This window comes from Hippocampus comes, unplaced genomic scaffold (assembly GCF_001891065.2).
Source record: "Hippocampus comes isolate QL1 unplaced genomic scaffold, H_comes_QL1_v1.1 scaffold259, whole genome shotgun sequence".
Classification (NCBI taxonomy): Eukaryota; Metazoa; Chordata; class Actinopteri; order Syngnathiformes; family Syngnathidae; genus Hippocampus; species Hippocampus comes.
Window position 1 is genome coordinate 308,043 of NW_017805147.1, and position 16,389 is coordinate 324,431.

Here is a 16,389-nt window from a genome sequence, read left to right on the forward strand (position 1 = left end):
CTCAAATGACCTCACAGTGAAGATGAGTCCTCTTGCTTTGTCCCTGTGTGTGTCGCCGTGCAGCCCACCCACACCGTGATGCCTGGCCAGGTGATGAGGGTGACAACCGGCGCTCCCATCCCCTGCGGGGCTGACGCCGTCGTTCAGGTGGAAGACACCGAGCTCCTCCGCGAGTCCGAAGATGTAAGTTTGACTCTAATGGAAGGTAATTGTCGATCTCTGCCTGAACAGAGTTGACTAAGATCTTTGTCGTTAGATTGATGCCTTCGCAGGTGCTATTTGTAGCACCCGTGGTCAAATCATATCTTTTTAGAAATGGCAAAAATGCACACATGCTGGTATATGCACAATAGTAATATTCATTAATTCAAATTGAAAACTGTCCACCCCAAATAGAGGAGTAGAACCGAGCTAAGCCGGGACTGTGCAGTGGAAAAGCAGCAGATATTACTGTCGTTATAAAATACTTCTGTCAACTAGTTTGTCTTTCAGGGCACTGAGGAACTGGAAGTACGAATTCTAGTCCAGGCTCGGCCAGGCCAGGACATCAGGTTAGTTACCGGAAATGGATTTCCATCTGCAAAAAGCAGAGACAAAATGAACCCTTATGGAACAAGCTACAACACCAACATAAATAAATCATCTTTGGTGTTATTTTTCCAAATGACTTCTGCATCCACCCCCTTTGTTGTCCTGGATTTGGCATCTACGTATCAGCCTCCAAAGGCATTTTCCATCCTGTCTGTTCCATCAGGCCTATCGGTCACGACATCAAGCGTGGCGAGTGTGTGCTGGCCAAGGGCACTCACATGGGCCCCTCTGAGATCGGCCTCCTGGCCACCGTGGGAGTCACGGAGGTGGAGGTCCAGAAATTTCCCGTGGTGGCCGTCATGTCGACAGGAAATGAGGTAGGTCATGAGGAATTTGATTTTCATTTCGGAGGATTATATCTCAATCCACCGCAATAAATTCACATTGTCTGGATTTCGAAAAAGCCTCTGCTGAAAGAAAAAAATAATTTGGCAGAGTGCCATGCTCATGTTTATGCACAGTCATCGCTGTCTGCTTTGACCGCAGAATTCAACAGTCGGCGGCGGAATACAATCCCATTTATAAATTGCTCACTTGTGAACGGCTGGATCCAGTATTTTTCTTCTCATGTAGTTGCTGAACCCAGAGGATGACCTCCATCCCGGGAAGATCCGGGACAGCAATCGCTCCACCCTACTGGCCACCATCCAGGAACATGGCTACCCAACCATCAATCTTGGCATTGTGGGAGACAAGTATGCCTCCATTTTTCTCTCTCTCACCAGCAACGGTTTCATATTTGGCTAAGTGAGTTGCTATTCAACACCGTCGGTGCGTTTGTGTGCATCCCACAGCCCCGATGACCTTCTCAATGCTCTGAACGAAGGCATCAGCCGTGCTGATGTCATTATCACCTCAGGCGGAGTATCCATGGGAGAGAAGGTATCAATCAAGTCCGAGCTGATGCTGCGCTTTACTGACACGTTGTGGTAGACATTAAGTACTGCAGCATAAAAAAAATTAAAAATAAAATGTTGATTTTCAGGACTACCTAAAACAGGTGCTGGATATAGATCTTCATGCTCAGATACATTTTGGTCGGGTCTTCATGAAACCAGGGTAACCAGCAGGTTCTGCAACGTGTTTGACTGCCACGGGATGACTAACTACGAATCAATGTCAACTGTTTTTTTCCTACCCCCACCCCCTCCCTCCACCTACAGGCTCCCAACCACCTTTGCCACGCTGGATATCGACGGTGCTCGTAAACTCATCTTTGCCCTCCCAGGTAGTGTGTGAAGTTGAGAGAAAGACGCGATTTACTACGCTTTTACGAGGAGTTGGTCTTCATCTATCTCCCCTCTCTCTGTCCATCCGCCATCCATCCTTCCACGCGGGCTTCTGTCCTAGGAAACCCCGTATCCGCTGTCGTCACCTGTAATCTTTTTGTCATCCCTGCCTTGAGGAAGATGCAGGGTATTTTGGACCCAAGGCCGACCATCATCAAAGCGAGGGTAAGCGCGGGTGGAGCAACAGCACATTCACAGCCATGTTTTGGGTTTGAACCAAAAGGTATGGTGTCATTTTTGTCTCGTCTTGAAAAGAATCACTTTCTCTGATCAATTGCAGTTATCTTGTGATGTGAAATTGGATCCTCGCCCCGAATACCACCGCTGCATCCTGACGTGGCATCACCAGGAGCCTCTGCCGTGGGCCCAGAGCACAGGTAACATCAGATGCGTTCCAAGGCTAGCCGCGCGACACGCCGTCTCTGTGTGCCTTGAGGCCTCCCATTGGCTTAAACATGCCTCACCATGATGCCACTTGGATCGGCACCTCTCAATAGAGGAGTGGTTCCTTACTATGTCACAATGTGACGTAAATATATTTGTTTAATGTATTGGAATAACGCCTTCGCGATTTTAGGGGCCGTACAAAGCCCTCTTACACCTCAGGCATCTGCCTACATGCGCCTTACCCAAAGTGTCCCGGAAATGGGCAGCTGCGCCAGAATATGGTGGGGAGCACTTTTCCGCGTAGCCCTTTGATCTCATTTGAAGCTGCTCGCCCTTGTGCTCCCTGCAGGGAACCAGGTGAGCAGCAGACTGATGAGCATGCGCAGCGCCAACGGGCTCCTGATGCTACCTCCCAAAACCGAGCAATACGTGGAGCTGCACAAAGGGGAAGTGGTGGACGTCATGGTCATCGGCCGGCTATGATGTCGTGGCGGCGGGGGGCGGAGGGTCGCCGTCGTTTCTCGCGAGGGTCGTTCACGGGCGGTTCACGGTGCATGTCCACATATCATCGACTATTCTGTAATATGCAACGGCACAGCTAGTTTTTGTTGATTTGGAGAACGTTGAGATATAGTCGACATCTCGATCACAGCCTAGATATACTGTATAAGAAAAACTTGATTTACGGAGAGTATAGTATTTGAAAGAGAGAAAATACAACTTTTAATGGAGAAAAAAAAACAAATCTTAATGATAAAGAGATTTATTCTGTAATATATTCTGATTATTCTTATTATTATGATTATTCTTCTCATCATTATTATATTAAGGCAACTTTGTTCCTTTCATTGCAATTGCTTTGTGTGTTCAACGCTCGACCTTATCTATAGCAGTAGCATTTTAATAGACAGCTGTAGGTGCCTGCCAGGACTGGGGGGGAGAATTCTCATCTTTAGTGGAAAAATACCCTTACCCTGATTTTAATTTATTTAGTTTTGAAAATGAAGAAAAATACTGAAGACTCCAGATTTCCCATGGTGCTGCAGTTCGGAGGAAAAGAGGGGCACATCGAGGTCTTTTTCGCTTTTGAGCGCCCATCAAGGTGACACTTTTTCTCTCGTTAGTATGCATCATATTGGCTTCACAAAGAGCTTTGCTTGTCGTTTATCTCGTGAGTCTTGTTTATGTGCGCGTGCCAAATGCCTGGGTGTGGGGGAGAGTCAGAGAGGGGTGGGGTGCAGGGCGCGCCCAAGCTTCCTTAAGTTTGCGGTAACCAGGTGGAACATTTGCTCCCGCCCTGCCCACCACCCTGACTACATACCCCTGCCCAGGGATCAGCTTGGGGTGGGGGAGGGGGAAATATATTTTATTTGAGCAACTATTTAAGAAAGAAAAAGCAAGAGAAGAAGCAGCTTCTTTAATTGCTGACAGCCTTTTTAACCGACTTCACAAAATTGTACAGAAAAAAGAAAATAAATAGAACCATATTGTACAGATATGTGACCAGCACTCCTAAGGAAGTTATTACAAAGCAATGAGGAGACATTGAAAAACGCTGTACTATAAACATTTTCTGTAATGATGCTGAAACTGATGGAAGAGACTACGAAAATAAAATCCTTGATCATTATGTAAAAAAAAGGTTGGGTTTCCTTTTTTAATCATATTTAAACCACTATAAGAGAACTATATTTCTTTCACTGTATACAGTAGTAAGAAGGGAACATGCTCTTCCTCATAAAGCAAAATTGGACTGCAATTTATTGAAATGATACCATCAGAAGTGATAATAGTGTGCATTTGTTCTAGAGCAAGTAAAGGCCATGTTCTTCACAGGGTGCATCTGATGCATGAAAACCAGTGATTGCATTGAGAAAAAAAACATAATAGTTTGTTGAATTTACTTGAGTATCCAGAAGTTGCACGAAATAAAATCATCTGGATCATATACTTTTTTAAGTAGACTAAACCACAAAAAAAGCACGAAGTCCAGATGATTTTAATGTGCGTACCCAGCGCACAAAAGAGTAAATTCAATACACCATTTGGTCATGGTGTGACTGATTTATTTTCGAGAAAAAGTGAACACTCAACTAAATATTCTGTAAATGTATAAATTGTTGTAACCTACCTTTCATATTAAAATGATACTTAACTAAATTTGGCTTGTTTTCAGCAGTAAACGGTGACTGTTTTGCGTATGATTATTTGTCATGTGCCGTCAACACCATTAAAAATATTTTGTCACTTGCTGTCCCTTGAAAATGACAGCAAAATGACACACGGCTCAGGTAACGACCAACCGCGGCTCAGCTTGCAAACGTGGTTACCTGAGGATATGTGATGTCAGTCTCAGGCAACGCTGCCTCCTTACGGACGGAGGAGGAATGGCCTTTCCACACGTGAATATCCGAGACCACCGTGTGCGTGCGTGAATCTCTTGAAAAGGCATGACGCTTATCTGACTCAAAAATAAATGCACGTGCCCGCTGATCCACAAAGGCACACGTAGATTGCAATGATAAGTAATGATAAATGCTCACACGGCATCAGCAAACACATGTTGGAATGGCACATATGTTTGTGAATCTGAAAAACATGCGAAAAATCATGAAGGAAGTCATTTATGTGAAATTGTTTTAGACAAATCTATCATCGTGCGTCCCGATACTTTTGTCCCGAGGCTCACTCCGTAGGACGCGTGTGACCGCTGGGTGCCGCTGTGGTGCCTCGGTGTTGCCAAGGGAGACCGCATAAAAACACCTCGTGCAAGTCTTCAATGGCTTCAAGAGTCCCTGAACTCAACTCTCACTACGACAGGCTGGACGTGGACCACCGGGACCCCAACAGAGAAAACGTGTGCTCCTGTTCTGATCTTCTACCGTGACTTTTTACCATTTCTTTTTTCTTTTTTGAGGATAAAGAGTAGCGGTGGAATTAAAAAAAAAAAAAAAAAAAGATCGACCGGAGGCATTTTAAGCCGTATTCACGGACTCCTCAGTGGTGAGTATTCGCCACGGTTCACGGGATGAGGCTACGTAGTTGATTTAGGTGTTAGCGGCACCTTGGTCCTGAGCTAATCTGTGCCGTTTAAACTATAGGGAAGAAAAAAATCTAACAAATGCGACGTTTTACTCAAAACCAGCCTGCTCCAACTTCCTTCGAAAACTACATTCAAGCAGTCATTCTCGCCAAAACTGACATTTAACGACTTGTTAGTCGCAAAATAGTTGCACATGACGGCTATTTAATCTCCTCAAAGCGGCAGTTAGAGCGACTAACAGTAACATTTCCACCTCTGGAGGTATCAGCGGCTAGCAAGTCAGTTTAACCACGCAGTTCGATGTATAAAAGTGACTCTTTCGATGTTATGCTAACTTCGTCTCGACCATTTTTCATCACTTAAGGGTTACGGTATCACTCAATCACAGTGCAGAACGCATACCTTTTCATCAGTTACGTTATCAATTGTAACATGACACAAGCACGTCCATTATTTCCCTCTAGTATGTGACAGGACTTAGTCACAAACGTGGCTATGAATATATAGTCATGCTAGTGTTCCACAATAATCTTTAGTTCAAGACTCAAATGTACTCCTTAATTGATGATCGGTGAAGAACTGTACAATATATACATTGACTATTAATGGTCTGATTTAAAACAAAAAAAAAGCCAATTTTAAATCTCATCCCTAAATTTGGGGTTCTCTGATTTGGTCGTCGAGAAGATGTTAAAATGAGAGACAGCGCATGAAGTGTGAGGGAGATCCATAGAATGAGGACCACTCTTGAGAATGAATGCTTGCCCATGTGTATGACATCCTTTCATGCGTGCACCTATTAGAAGTTCATTTCAAGTGATTATCAGGTCTCTTTTTTGGTGCGTGTGTGAATTCTTTATCTTGGTCATTTGATTGGGTCAGGTCATATTTGATCATTTCACCTCCTATCCTATACACATAACTGACTCTCCTGTTCAGGTACCTCGGCCTGCTGAGATATCCAAGGATTAATTAAGGCTGTGGCGACAGATGGCCCTCTCCGAGTCTCCGCTGTTTGTCAGCCGCCAGTCTAAACTGAGATAAATGCTTCCAGGGCTTGGAGCAAGAGATTGTGTGGGGAGGGGGGTTGGGGTGCTGCCAATTGTGATTAGCTGAGGCAAGTCAGGAGTAAAGGGGGAGGGCTGCCAGGAGTCTGATATAAATGGCTACTGGACATAAGCAAAAAAAATAGACCTTGTTGTCAAGGTGCATGTACCTGCAGGATAGGATACCTTACAAGATAGCCTGTACTGCAACCAAACACACGCACAAAAATGCTTTAATAGGCTATAATAAGTCTTATGGAGCTGACCATTTGCAATTTCAATTAGAGGCGAGTGTGATATTTTAACATGTAAAAATATCTAAACCATATTTAAAGATGCATGTCAGGAATGATATCTTATGAGGGAAGGAATCACTGGAGACATGTCGAGGCCTGGATGAGGGCTTTTGAGAGTCTTGATTAGAACAAGAAGGTAAGAATGTATTGGAGGAAAAGCGCTATTAAAATAGAGCAGACGAAAGCCTAATAATGGTGTTCTTTGATAAACTTATTGTGAGACTAAATATTGAACGCTCCAGGTCTAATCTGCCTTTATGTGGGTATTTATACGACCTTCATGTTTGCATACGTTTCAGGATGAATGTCTGCCCCCTCATAAGTCTTCATCCCCTGTTGGAGTAAAATGGCCCCAGATGAGAGACTCTCCACCACGTCCTCTTTACAGCTGAGCTGAGTTCAGCCAAGACTGAGGTGGTCTGAGCTGTATGCTGGGGGGCAGTGATGATCATGTCCCACATGAACGGTTACGTGCAGGAGGGCACCGCTCAGGCTGCCGGCCACAGGGAGCGGGCGGTGGACTGTCCCGGTGACGAGAGTTGCCTCGTCCAGCCCGTTCACTGCAGCGCCCAGATGGAGAGAATCCAACACTACCAGGAGGAGCTGAGAAAGAGGAGGGAAGAGGACGGCCGGGGCAGACATGACATCGACCCAGACGCTTCGCTGAGGCTCAAGAAGCTGGCGCAGAACCCAAAAGTGGGCGTTGACAATCCCACCTTTGAGGGGAAGGACAATGCTCCCAAAGATGCACATTCCCAGGTTCCTCTTGCCGGTGAGTTGACAGGAATGGATATCTCGGGGTCTTTAAAGGGGCTCATAGAGGAATGCGGAAGAATGGCAAGTTGTGAGCTCTTTGTATGAGCAAACTGCTTTCAGGTTCCTTCTTCCATTCAAATTCAAACCGAGCATGCTTATAAGAACATTGTGCCGGAATGTATTGGTCAGATGAAGATTCAAGATTGAGCAGTGAGTTTAGTGGTTAACGCGCTCACTCTTTTATTAGCGGTTTGAATGAAGCTACAGTTGCGCTCTCAAGTCAAGGGTGAAACACGATTAGCCTAAATCACACTCTGCTATTAATCACCTTGCCAGTGTGCGGCGTGTATAAAATGAGCCTTTGAAGAGAGCCGAATGACATCGGAGCGCAGGTAAAATCGTCATCCGCGCAACACGTGTCCCGTGTGTCCGCCTCCATCAGAATTGGAGGAGCTGCTGCAGGCCGTCAAGTGGGCGCAGCAATGCGTGACAGACGCTCAGAGCCAGCAGGATGCCGAGCTGCTGCTCCAGCTGCTCGCCAAGGACGACTTCAAGTGCGCCTACAGCATCTACACCGTCGTGTCCCAAAAGATGAGCCGAGTGACCCCCACCTCACCCCTCACGGTGCAAGCGCAGGAGCTATGCCTAGAGGTATGCCGTGTGCACAAACACAACTCACTCAGGCCGAAAGCAAAGCAGGCGGTAATTGACTTACGTCCACAGGGCACAGTTGAGCCTGCGTTTGTTTCCTGTCACACAGAACCAGAGACAGGCGTTGTAACCCGCTTTGCTGTTACTTAGGTAAACAGGCCCACCGTTGGAATTGCGTCAACTCTGTAATCAGAATGAGGAGGTGGGGGGGGAGGGTAGAATAAGCCTTTTATCACGTATGAAACAGGCAGCCTTGAGGTGTGTAAAGTTCATTGAAAGGCCACCAAGCAGCACCGCCGCTATTCCAGTCTTGCCTTGAGACAACCTGACTGAGCGGATCTATTTTGCTGTTGGACATGGCAACGTGGAGTCCTCCCGCGCGCGCAGTAAACCGGCATGTGTGAGAGCGCACACCGGGCACGGATCCCGAAGCGTTTTAACAACCCCGAATAGCCGTGGCCGCGCCGCGGTGGACCCTGCCATTGGCTAAACTAATCTCTTAGCAAGCCCGCACGGTGCGGCACAGTGCAGCGGGGAGCAGGCCGGAAAAAGAAACTCCAGCGGCTTACTGCAGTGTGCTTGGAGGAGCGGCATGGCTGAGGGAGGGAGGGTGGCAGAAGTGCGTCACCTTCTTGGTGAGCTTGATTTGTGTCATGGACACAGCGGACTGCTAACAACACACCAAGGACATTTTGTAAGACTCAATTCCCTGCTTTTTTTTTTTTTAAATCCACAAGCAGTTTGATTAAAGCCAGTCACAAGCATTCCTACTCACATTCACCGCCACGGAGGTTTTTTTTCGTCTGAAGAAACGGCGATTCTCACCAAATGGTACATTCAAGGAAATGATTCGAATTGGGAGCCGTGGGGAAACTTGTAGCTCTTCCCTTGGAATTTCAGCTAAATCTTCATGTGAGCTTCCGTTGCTGCGTGTGTGCGTGTATTCAGGTCCAGAAGATCCTCCAGTCCAATCAACAGAGAGAAGGCTTGGAGCTCAGGGCTCTGCTGACCAATCCTCATCTCCAGGTCAGGTTGCCTTGTGTTCGATTCACACCCGTTGACTTGTAGCTCGCGATTTTGCTCCAGGGGTTCCCCTGCGCTTGTGGAGTGTCGCGAAAGTTAATTAACAGCCTGTCGTGTCAGTTTTGGCATTTAACTGTTTAGTAAACACGGCGGGACACGTGCTCCAGTCTGCCACGGACACCCTCAATTTGAACATACGTGTGAACGTATTTGATTGACAGGCGAAGGTGGAGCAGAGTTCTAGTGCATTCAGCACGACTTTGGAGACTTGAAATATGTGGCTATTTTTGGTGCTCACATGGTTTTCACCATGGAACATATGCATCTGCATAATAGTTTCGTTGGCGTTAACTTGTCCCGAATGCATGAATTTGGATGGATAGTCCAAGTACCCATCCTACAAAATCTCCATATTTTCTGGGAGAAACCAGCGCCAATTGACACTGTCCCCCAAAAAATGCAAAACTGAGAGGAGTTGGGGCAAAGGCAAGTGGCATGACTCCTTGTGACAGCATCCAGGTCGGTCCCGATATGTCGCACTGGATTTTGTTCGTCTCATTTCAGCAAAAGCGTGATCAAACCGTACAGATGCATCCTTACTCTTTGCTTTATGCGCACAGGCACTGATGCAAGCACATGACAGCTTAGCTGTGCAAGAAATGGCAGAGGACAACGTGATCCAGTATTTTGGGGAAACTGTTAAAATGGTGCGGCTTCATAAGACCCGTGACACTCCGCTGGTGAGAGGCCGTCTACATTCTTCAATGTTCAACTCAATAGGCAATAGACAGCGGGAAAAACGCAAATGGAGCGTAACCTCTTAAGCCAGACGGAATACCTCGGTGGCTTTTGAGTGCGAAGGTTTCATTGCAGAGGAATCACCTGTGCCCTTGAATATTATAAACAGTGCGTGCGTCTGCCTCTAGGGTGCGACTGTGCGGAATGACATGGACAGCGTGGTGGTGAGCCGCGTCGTGAAAGGCGGCACCGCAGAGCGCAGCGGCCTGCTCAACGAAGGGGACGAGATCTTGGAGATCAACGGCGTGTCCGTTCGCGGGAAGCACGTCAATGAAGTTCACGACTTATTGGTGAGAACCGGGGTTGCAATTGTTGTCATAAAAATTAGTTTTTATTTCGTTTTTACTTTTTTTTTTTTTTTTTAATGCAATTAGTTTTAGGAGCAGGTCTGTCTGTTTTTATTTTTTGGGGGAAAATGCTATGTTTTACTTTAGTTTTTATTAGTTTTAGTATTAGTTTTTTAATATAAAGTGCAGGATTAAAAAAAGAAGAAGAAAATAAGGTCACAAAATTAACGACAATTTCCAAACAATCTTCTTTATGCAAAATCAAAATAAGAACATTGAAATTGAATCCCAAAAGCTCAGGTATGAAATTATTTGACATTTTGGCTGCTATTTGTGTTCAAAATGTAAAATGTAGCTACCGTGATTGTGTTTTTTGAAAAGCACTCTTGTTTTTATTTCGTCAACATAAGCGTTATTACAATTTGAGTCGTTTTGTCAATTTTCTTTACCTGCACCCTTGGGTAGAACTCTGTCCGTTGGGCCTCCAGTAGCAGCAGGCTGAAAATGAGAATCAACTTGGTGATAGTACCCAAGACACATGCACAGTCAATGAAGACTCAACGCAGATTCATCCTATCAGTGTAATAGTTAACAGAATTTTGTGGGGTTGATCTCATGTTACATCCAGCGAGTAAACATCTCACTCAAGGTTTGTTTTCACGGTTGTTGCATGAGCACTTAGGTGAATGATGATTTCATGGTGTTTTTTTTAATGGACGTTCATCTCTTCTCGTCTTTTCCGCCAGCAACAAATGCACGGCACTTTGACCTTCCTTCTCATCCCGAGCGCTCAGATTAAACCTGCCCCACACAGACAGACTGTGGTAAGTCTCGACGGTGGACCTGCGTGGCCTGTCTGCACGCACACACGTAGCCAAGGGCAGCAAAGCGCGTGTCAAAACGCTTCCGCCCCCTGTTCCACAGATGCACGTACGAGCTTACTTTGACTACGACCCCTCGGATGACCCTTTTGTGCCGTGTCGGGAGCTGGGCCTGGCTTTCCAGAAAGGAGATATTCTCCATGTAATAAGCCAGGACGACCCCAACTGGTGGCAGGCCTACAGGGACGGAGATGAAGAAAACCAGTTGCTGGCGGGACTCGTTCCAGGTTGGGCAGATCCTAAATATGGATATTTTTTTGTTTACTTTGATTTCCTTCGTATGACATTAAAAAAAAAAAAATCATGACTGCACAAATAGCTAATCATCTCAGCATTATCAGGCAATTTCAAGTGAGACGCATCATAACTGTCTGTCGTCTTCACTTTGCGGGAGCTGTGCCGCATTGTCATCTCAACATTGACAGTTTGGATTTTTATTTATTTGATTTTTAAACTAGGAGGAGTGAAAATAGGTCAGATGCATTTGAATGAGCCTTTTTGTTCAAACTAGATCACTGTAATTCTTTAGTGTCAAAGAAACTGGTCAGCAATCGACCTAAGTGTGTGCAGATTCATTACCGAGTTTAACTTCGTGTTTTTGTATTTTTGTATTCTGTCACTCATAGCTGTAAGACTTTTGGAAAAGACTTTGGGGTGAATATGATGTCACCCTAGTCGCTTGAAGAGGGTTTTTTTTTTTTTTTTTTCCTGGTTGCGGGGTCGTCATAAACATATACCTGGTTGTAGATGGCCCTTTTTATCTCTGACAAGAGTACTAAATTAGCAATTTTGATTACCTTAAATTAGCAACTGAACGGGATTTTGGGCTGTGCAGTAGAATCTGGTAGTATAGTGGAATACCATCTTGAACCACGGGTCTTTGGTGATACAGTCAAGGTGGCATGTTTTTTTAATTTAGGGAATAATAATGGAGGTTGGGCAGATTCAGCCAGACGGATACGGAATTAAAATGAATATTTGTGCAGTTCAACCAGTGGTATGGAAATGCAAACGATATATTGTGGCAGGCAACCAACGCAGCAGCACTATCTGAGCCAAGCCCCACCCATCCGGCAAATCCAGCAGATTAAATCAAACACCTGAGAATTATTTGAGATTACTCTTTGGCCCAAGCCTGTGCCTGCTACAAAAGGAGGTTAAGCGGTGGAAATGGAAAGTGGGCCAACTCAAACTGAAAAATAAAAATGCCAAGAGTTTGAAACAAAGCAAAGTGTCTTTACGCACAACAGTCACGTCGTCGTGTTTTTCAGGGAAGTGCTTCCAGCAACAGAGAGAGACCTTGAAGAGAACACCACCAGACCGGAGTAGGGAACAACAAGGTAAGAAGATCACGTTGCTTTGCACTTTGAAGGTTACACATGGGCAAGGCAGGATTTTGCCATCGCGTGTAACTGCTTCTTTTTCAGGGAAACGTTGGTATGTGAAGAAAAACAAGAAACCGAAGAAGAAAAGCACATCTCCTCTGAGCAAAAACACCGGTAAAAAGAAAAAGACTCTTTCATAACCACGCTTCCCTTCGCGCTCCACTCTCACTATCTTGTCTGTCAAACGTCGTCTGCTTCGATGCGTCACAAAACTCCTCTAGCGATGGCGGACATGACCCGGCCTCTGCTTGGCTCAGATTAGTCTTCTCCTCACAGACGGGATCAGAGGCACCAAAAGGTCCCCAGCGGGGGCTTAAATCACTTGGAGGGACCCTGCCATGTCATGTGGTGCGCACCTTGCCACACAGACAAACACGAGCGACTCGCCTCGTGAGCTTTTGAGTCCCCAACTGTAGCTACGAAGCAGATCTGTGGCCAAACTAGCCCATGAAAAAAAGCAACGACAATGGGCCTCATTCAAATCATAAATCCTCTCTTTGCTCCTTTTAAATTACAGTCAAATTGTGGCATACTCTGGCATATTTTCACAGTTTTCATTCGATTTATTATTTGATGCAGGGGTCCCCAACCTTTTTTGCCCCACGGACCCGCTTCACACAGGTAGGATGTAGGAAATAGCAACAGTGCTATTGTGGCGATCTCAGAGTATTCAGCCATAACTTTAATCCAGTTGTCTCGAGCGTACTTTGAAGGCCGCCGTCATTTGCGACCTCCAGCAGTTTTTTTTACTCATTTTACGAGCTCCTGCGTTTTGTTTTGAAGTAATCGGTCACGTGTTGGAGAAGCGTGGCTTGACGTGTGTCAAGCGTGACACAGACGGGTGTAACGGAGAATCCGGTAGTTTTTCCAAAATAAAACATCTTTCGTATTCCGAAATAAATAAAACGGAATTAAGGCAAGTTCTTTCTGTGCGGCCCGGTACCAAATGCCCGGGCGACCGGTACCGGTCCGCGGACCGGCGGGTGGGGGGCCCCGCTTTTATGGATACTTTAATAGATTACTAGTTTTTAAAACAGTCAAGCATTTTACGAGCTCCTGCGTTTTGTTTTGAAGTAATCGGTCACGTGTTGGAGAAGCGTGGCTTGACGTGTGTCAAGCGTGACACAGACGGGTGTAACGGAGAATCCGGTAGTTTTTCCAAAATAAAACATCTTTCGTATTCCGAAATAAATAAAACGGAATTAAGGCAAGTTCTTTCTGTGCGGCCCGGTACCAAATGCCCGGGCGACCGGTACCGGTCCGCGGACCGGCGGTTGGGGACCCCTGATTTGATGAATGCTGGTACAATACCCACCAAAGTTGATTTAGTCACTCAGGATTCAAATTTCAAAAATAATCCCCCAAAACCCAAATGTGTTGGTCCTCTCCTTCCACACAAACATGACTAACTTTGAAAATATCCGATCTCCACAGAACCCGATGAAGTCCTGACCTATGAGGAGATGTCTCTCTATCACCAGCCTGCCAACCGCAAACGTCCCATCGCTCTGATCGCTCCGACAAACAGCGGCCACGACGAGCTGCGCCGCAGGCTGCTTGCTGTTGAACCGGACAAGTTTGCCGTCGCCGTCCCACGTAAGTTAACAAAATTCACTTAAAAAAAGAGACGAACAGATCGTAATTTCATTGCAACTCTTCGGTCATGCAGACACGACCAGAAGCCCGAGGATACACGAGCGAAATGGGCGGGAGTACCACTTTGTGAGTCGACAAGGCTTTGAGGCTGACTTGTCCGCGGGGAAGTTCATCGAGTCCGGGGAGTACGAGAAGAACCTGTACGGAACCAGCACGGACTCTGTGCGACACGTGGTCAACTCTGGACGCATCTGCTTGCTCTGCCTGCACACCAGGGTACAGTAGCGTGCTTGTCTCGCTATGTCAAAATATCGATCGTCAAGTCTAATTTGGGGCCAGCTGCGGCGCACGCACGACAAGTAGCGGCAGCCTTCCGATGTAGGACTTCAGAGTTTTGAGTTAGGGCTGTCACAAACGAATCACTTACGAATCGATTATTCCATCGATTACGCGAGTAATAAAAACTGCCGTGTCAACTTTCCACCAAAAGTGGGGATTAATAGACTATAAAAGTGGTCATGATTGTACAGCGATACCAGAAATGCCTCGGGGCAGAGAAAAAAAAAATGCTGAACCATTTGGTCGCCTTTTTGCCCGGCCCTAGTTTTGAGGCCATTTCTTAGTAGAAAATGCCATCAAATAATGAGGGGAGGAAATACTGTCTAATACTTTGACTCTTCGACAGTCATTGAGGCTCCTGAGGTCCTCCAACCTCAAGCCCTTCGTCATTTTCATTGCGCCTCCTTCTCAAGAAAGACTGCGCACCCTGCTGGCTAGTGAGAGAAAAACACCCAAGGTACGAAATAGTCTCCCGGTCAGGTTCATGCAGATGACATGAAGATCGATTGACTTGATATTAAATCTTCAAACTCAAATTCACCTTCTGTGTCCCGCACAGCCGGAGGAGCTCAAGGAGGTCATCGAGAAGGCTCGCGAGATGGAGCAGGACTTTGGCCATGTTTTTGACGCCACGGTCGTGAACGTTGCGCCAAACGAGGCTTTCTTTGAAGTGCGCAAACTCATCGAGAAGCTGGACACAGAGCCTCAGTGGGTGCCCACCTCCTGGCTCTGCTGAGCTCCTCTGGAAGGGCACGTGGACGTTGTAGAAGCCTCCATTTGAAGGAGAGGTGGAATATTTTTCATTTGCACATTTCCTCAGAAATGGACTCAGGTTTCTTACAATTCTTTGAATGTCTACTTTGTTCATCCCTTCCTCCCCACTTTAGCCGTTTATGAAGCATAGACGTAGCTGAATATTTATATTTGTACATACAAATTCTCTGGGTAAGATGTAAACATTTTACTCCGAAATTGTATATGTCTACAATGGGAGCGTCAAAATGATATGCCGTATTGATTTGAGTCTGCAGTTCCATTTGTTAATAGACATGCGAGGTTTTTCCTTATCGCAATCAGTATTATGATTATTATTATTGTATTTTGTTTGATCTCATTTATCTTTTATTGAAAGCCCTCAAACCAAACTGTTGTATATAATGACTGGTTATCATTAAACAGTACATTACACTGCAAATCCCCCCCACCCTTAACACGAATAAGACCCTGATTCAAACCTGTCCACAATGTGGGAAAGGCAACAGTGTGGTGCAAAATCTCTGCCAGGCTTCAGGTGAGGTCCCAAAAGAGAAGAGTGCAAGAGTCTATTTTGGACACCAGAAGCATTTCTCATACTGGCCAGGAGATGGCGACAAGGCAGCGTTTACCGTACTTTGTGGCATGTGATTTTTGGATAAAATGTAAGCAACAATTTCTCCGGCAAGCCAAAGCAGTCAGGATGACGGGTCACCAGGTGGCGATAGTGTGCAAAGTGCAGTTAAATAAGCGGAAAAGGTTGGCTTGGATTGCTGGACGTCATGTCTGCCCTGCGAGTGATTTGGAGACAGTGCACGAGGGGATTCGTCAAGTGCGCTGCACAGGTGCGGCAAGATGGCGACTGTGCACGTGGCCTTTTCTCAGGTGAGTGAGCGTTTTTAGCACCCAAAAAATGACCATGTATCGTCAGGCATTTGTAGCCTGAAAAAAACGACCATGTATAAATAGTAAGGCGTTTGTAGCACCAAAAAACGACCATGTACAGAAAGGCGTTTTAAGCGCAAAAAATGACCATGTATAATGCGTTTTTCGTGCAAAAAAAACCGACCATGTACAGTAAGGCTTTTTTAGTGCAAAGAAAACGACCAAGTATAGTACGGCGTTTTTAGCACCAAAAAAAACGACCATGTAGAGTAAGGTGATTTTAGCCCGAAAAAAAAACAATGTTTTGTAAGGCGTTTTTAGCACGAAAAAACGACATAGTATAGTAAGGCGTTTCAGCACCCAAAAAAACGACCATGTAGAGT

At 45.8% G+C, this 16,389-nt stretch overlaps 2 protein-coding genes across 16 annotated transcripts in view; both read left to right on the forward strand.

Moving 5' to 3' along the window:
- Positions 1 to 3,908, forward strand: part of gphnb (gephyrin b) — a 52,046-nt gene extending 48,138 nt beyond the window's left edge. For 6 of the 13 annotated variants that reach the window (XM_019867945.1, XM_019867949.1, XM_019867950.1 and 3 more), the window contains 10 exons: positions 64 to 183; positions 481 to 551; positions 755 to 908; positions 1,165 to 1,286; positions 1,386 to 1,473; positions 1,577 to 1,650; positions 1,755 to 1,822; positions 1,942 to 2,045; positions 2,161 to 2,257; positions 2,617 to 3,908. In XM_019867945.1, the coding sequence (XP_019723504.1) occupies positions 64 to 183; positions 481 to 551; positions 755 to 908; positions 1,165 to 1,286; positions 1,386 to 1,473; positions 1,577 to 1,650; positions 1,755 to 1,822; positions 1,942 to 2,045; positions 2,161 to 2,257; positions 2,617 to 2,750 (1,032 nt within the window). In that variant the 3' untranslated portion in view covers positions 2,751 to 3,908. Of the gene's footprint in view, positions 1 to 63; positions 184 to 480; positions 552 to 754; positions 909 to 1,164; positions 1,287 to 1,385; positions 1,474 to 1,576; positions 1,662 to 1,754; positions 1,823 to 1,941; positions 2,046 to 2,160; positions 2,258 to 2,616 lie in introns of those variants that run through there. The other 7 variants (XM_019867947.1, XM_019867951.1, XM_019867958.1 and 4 more) reach the window with 4 other exon arrangements.
- A 1,035-nt stretch (positions 3,909 to 4,943) lies between these two features.
- On the forward strand, positions 4,944 to 15,857 carry pals1b (protein associated with LIN7 1, MAGUK p55 family member b). Of its 3 annotated transcripts, none has more exons than XM_019867967.1 (14): positions 4,944 to 6,788; positions 6,952 to 7,424; positions 7,851 to 8,059; positions 9,008 to 9,085; positions 9,703 to 9,822; positions 10,009 to 10,170; positions 10,914 to 10,991; positions 11,092 to 11,275; positions 12,320 to 12,388; positions 12,476 to 12,547; positions 13,868 to 14,029; positions 14,103 to 14,305; positions 14,715 to 14,825; positions 14,928 to 15,857. In XM_019867967.1, the coding sequence occupies exons 2-14, from the start codon at positions 7,097 to 7,099 to the stop codon at positions 15,102 to 15,104; spliced, it is 1,953 nt and encodes a 650-aa protein (XP_019723526.1). In that variant the 5' UTR covers positions 4,944 to 6,788; positions 6,952 to 7,096; the 3' UTR covers positions 15,105 to 15,857. The 3 variants fall into 3 exon arrangements, with proteins under 3 accessions (XP_019723526.1, XP_019723524.1, XP_019723525.1); XM_019867965.1 differs by having other exon boundaries at positions 4,944 to 5,270; positions 6,250 to 7,424; XM_019867966.1 differs by having other exon boundaries at positions 4,944 to 5,270.
- The last annotated feature ends 532 nt before the right edge of the window (positions 15,858 to 16,389 follow it).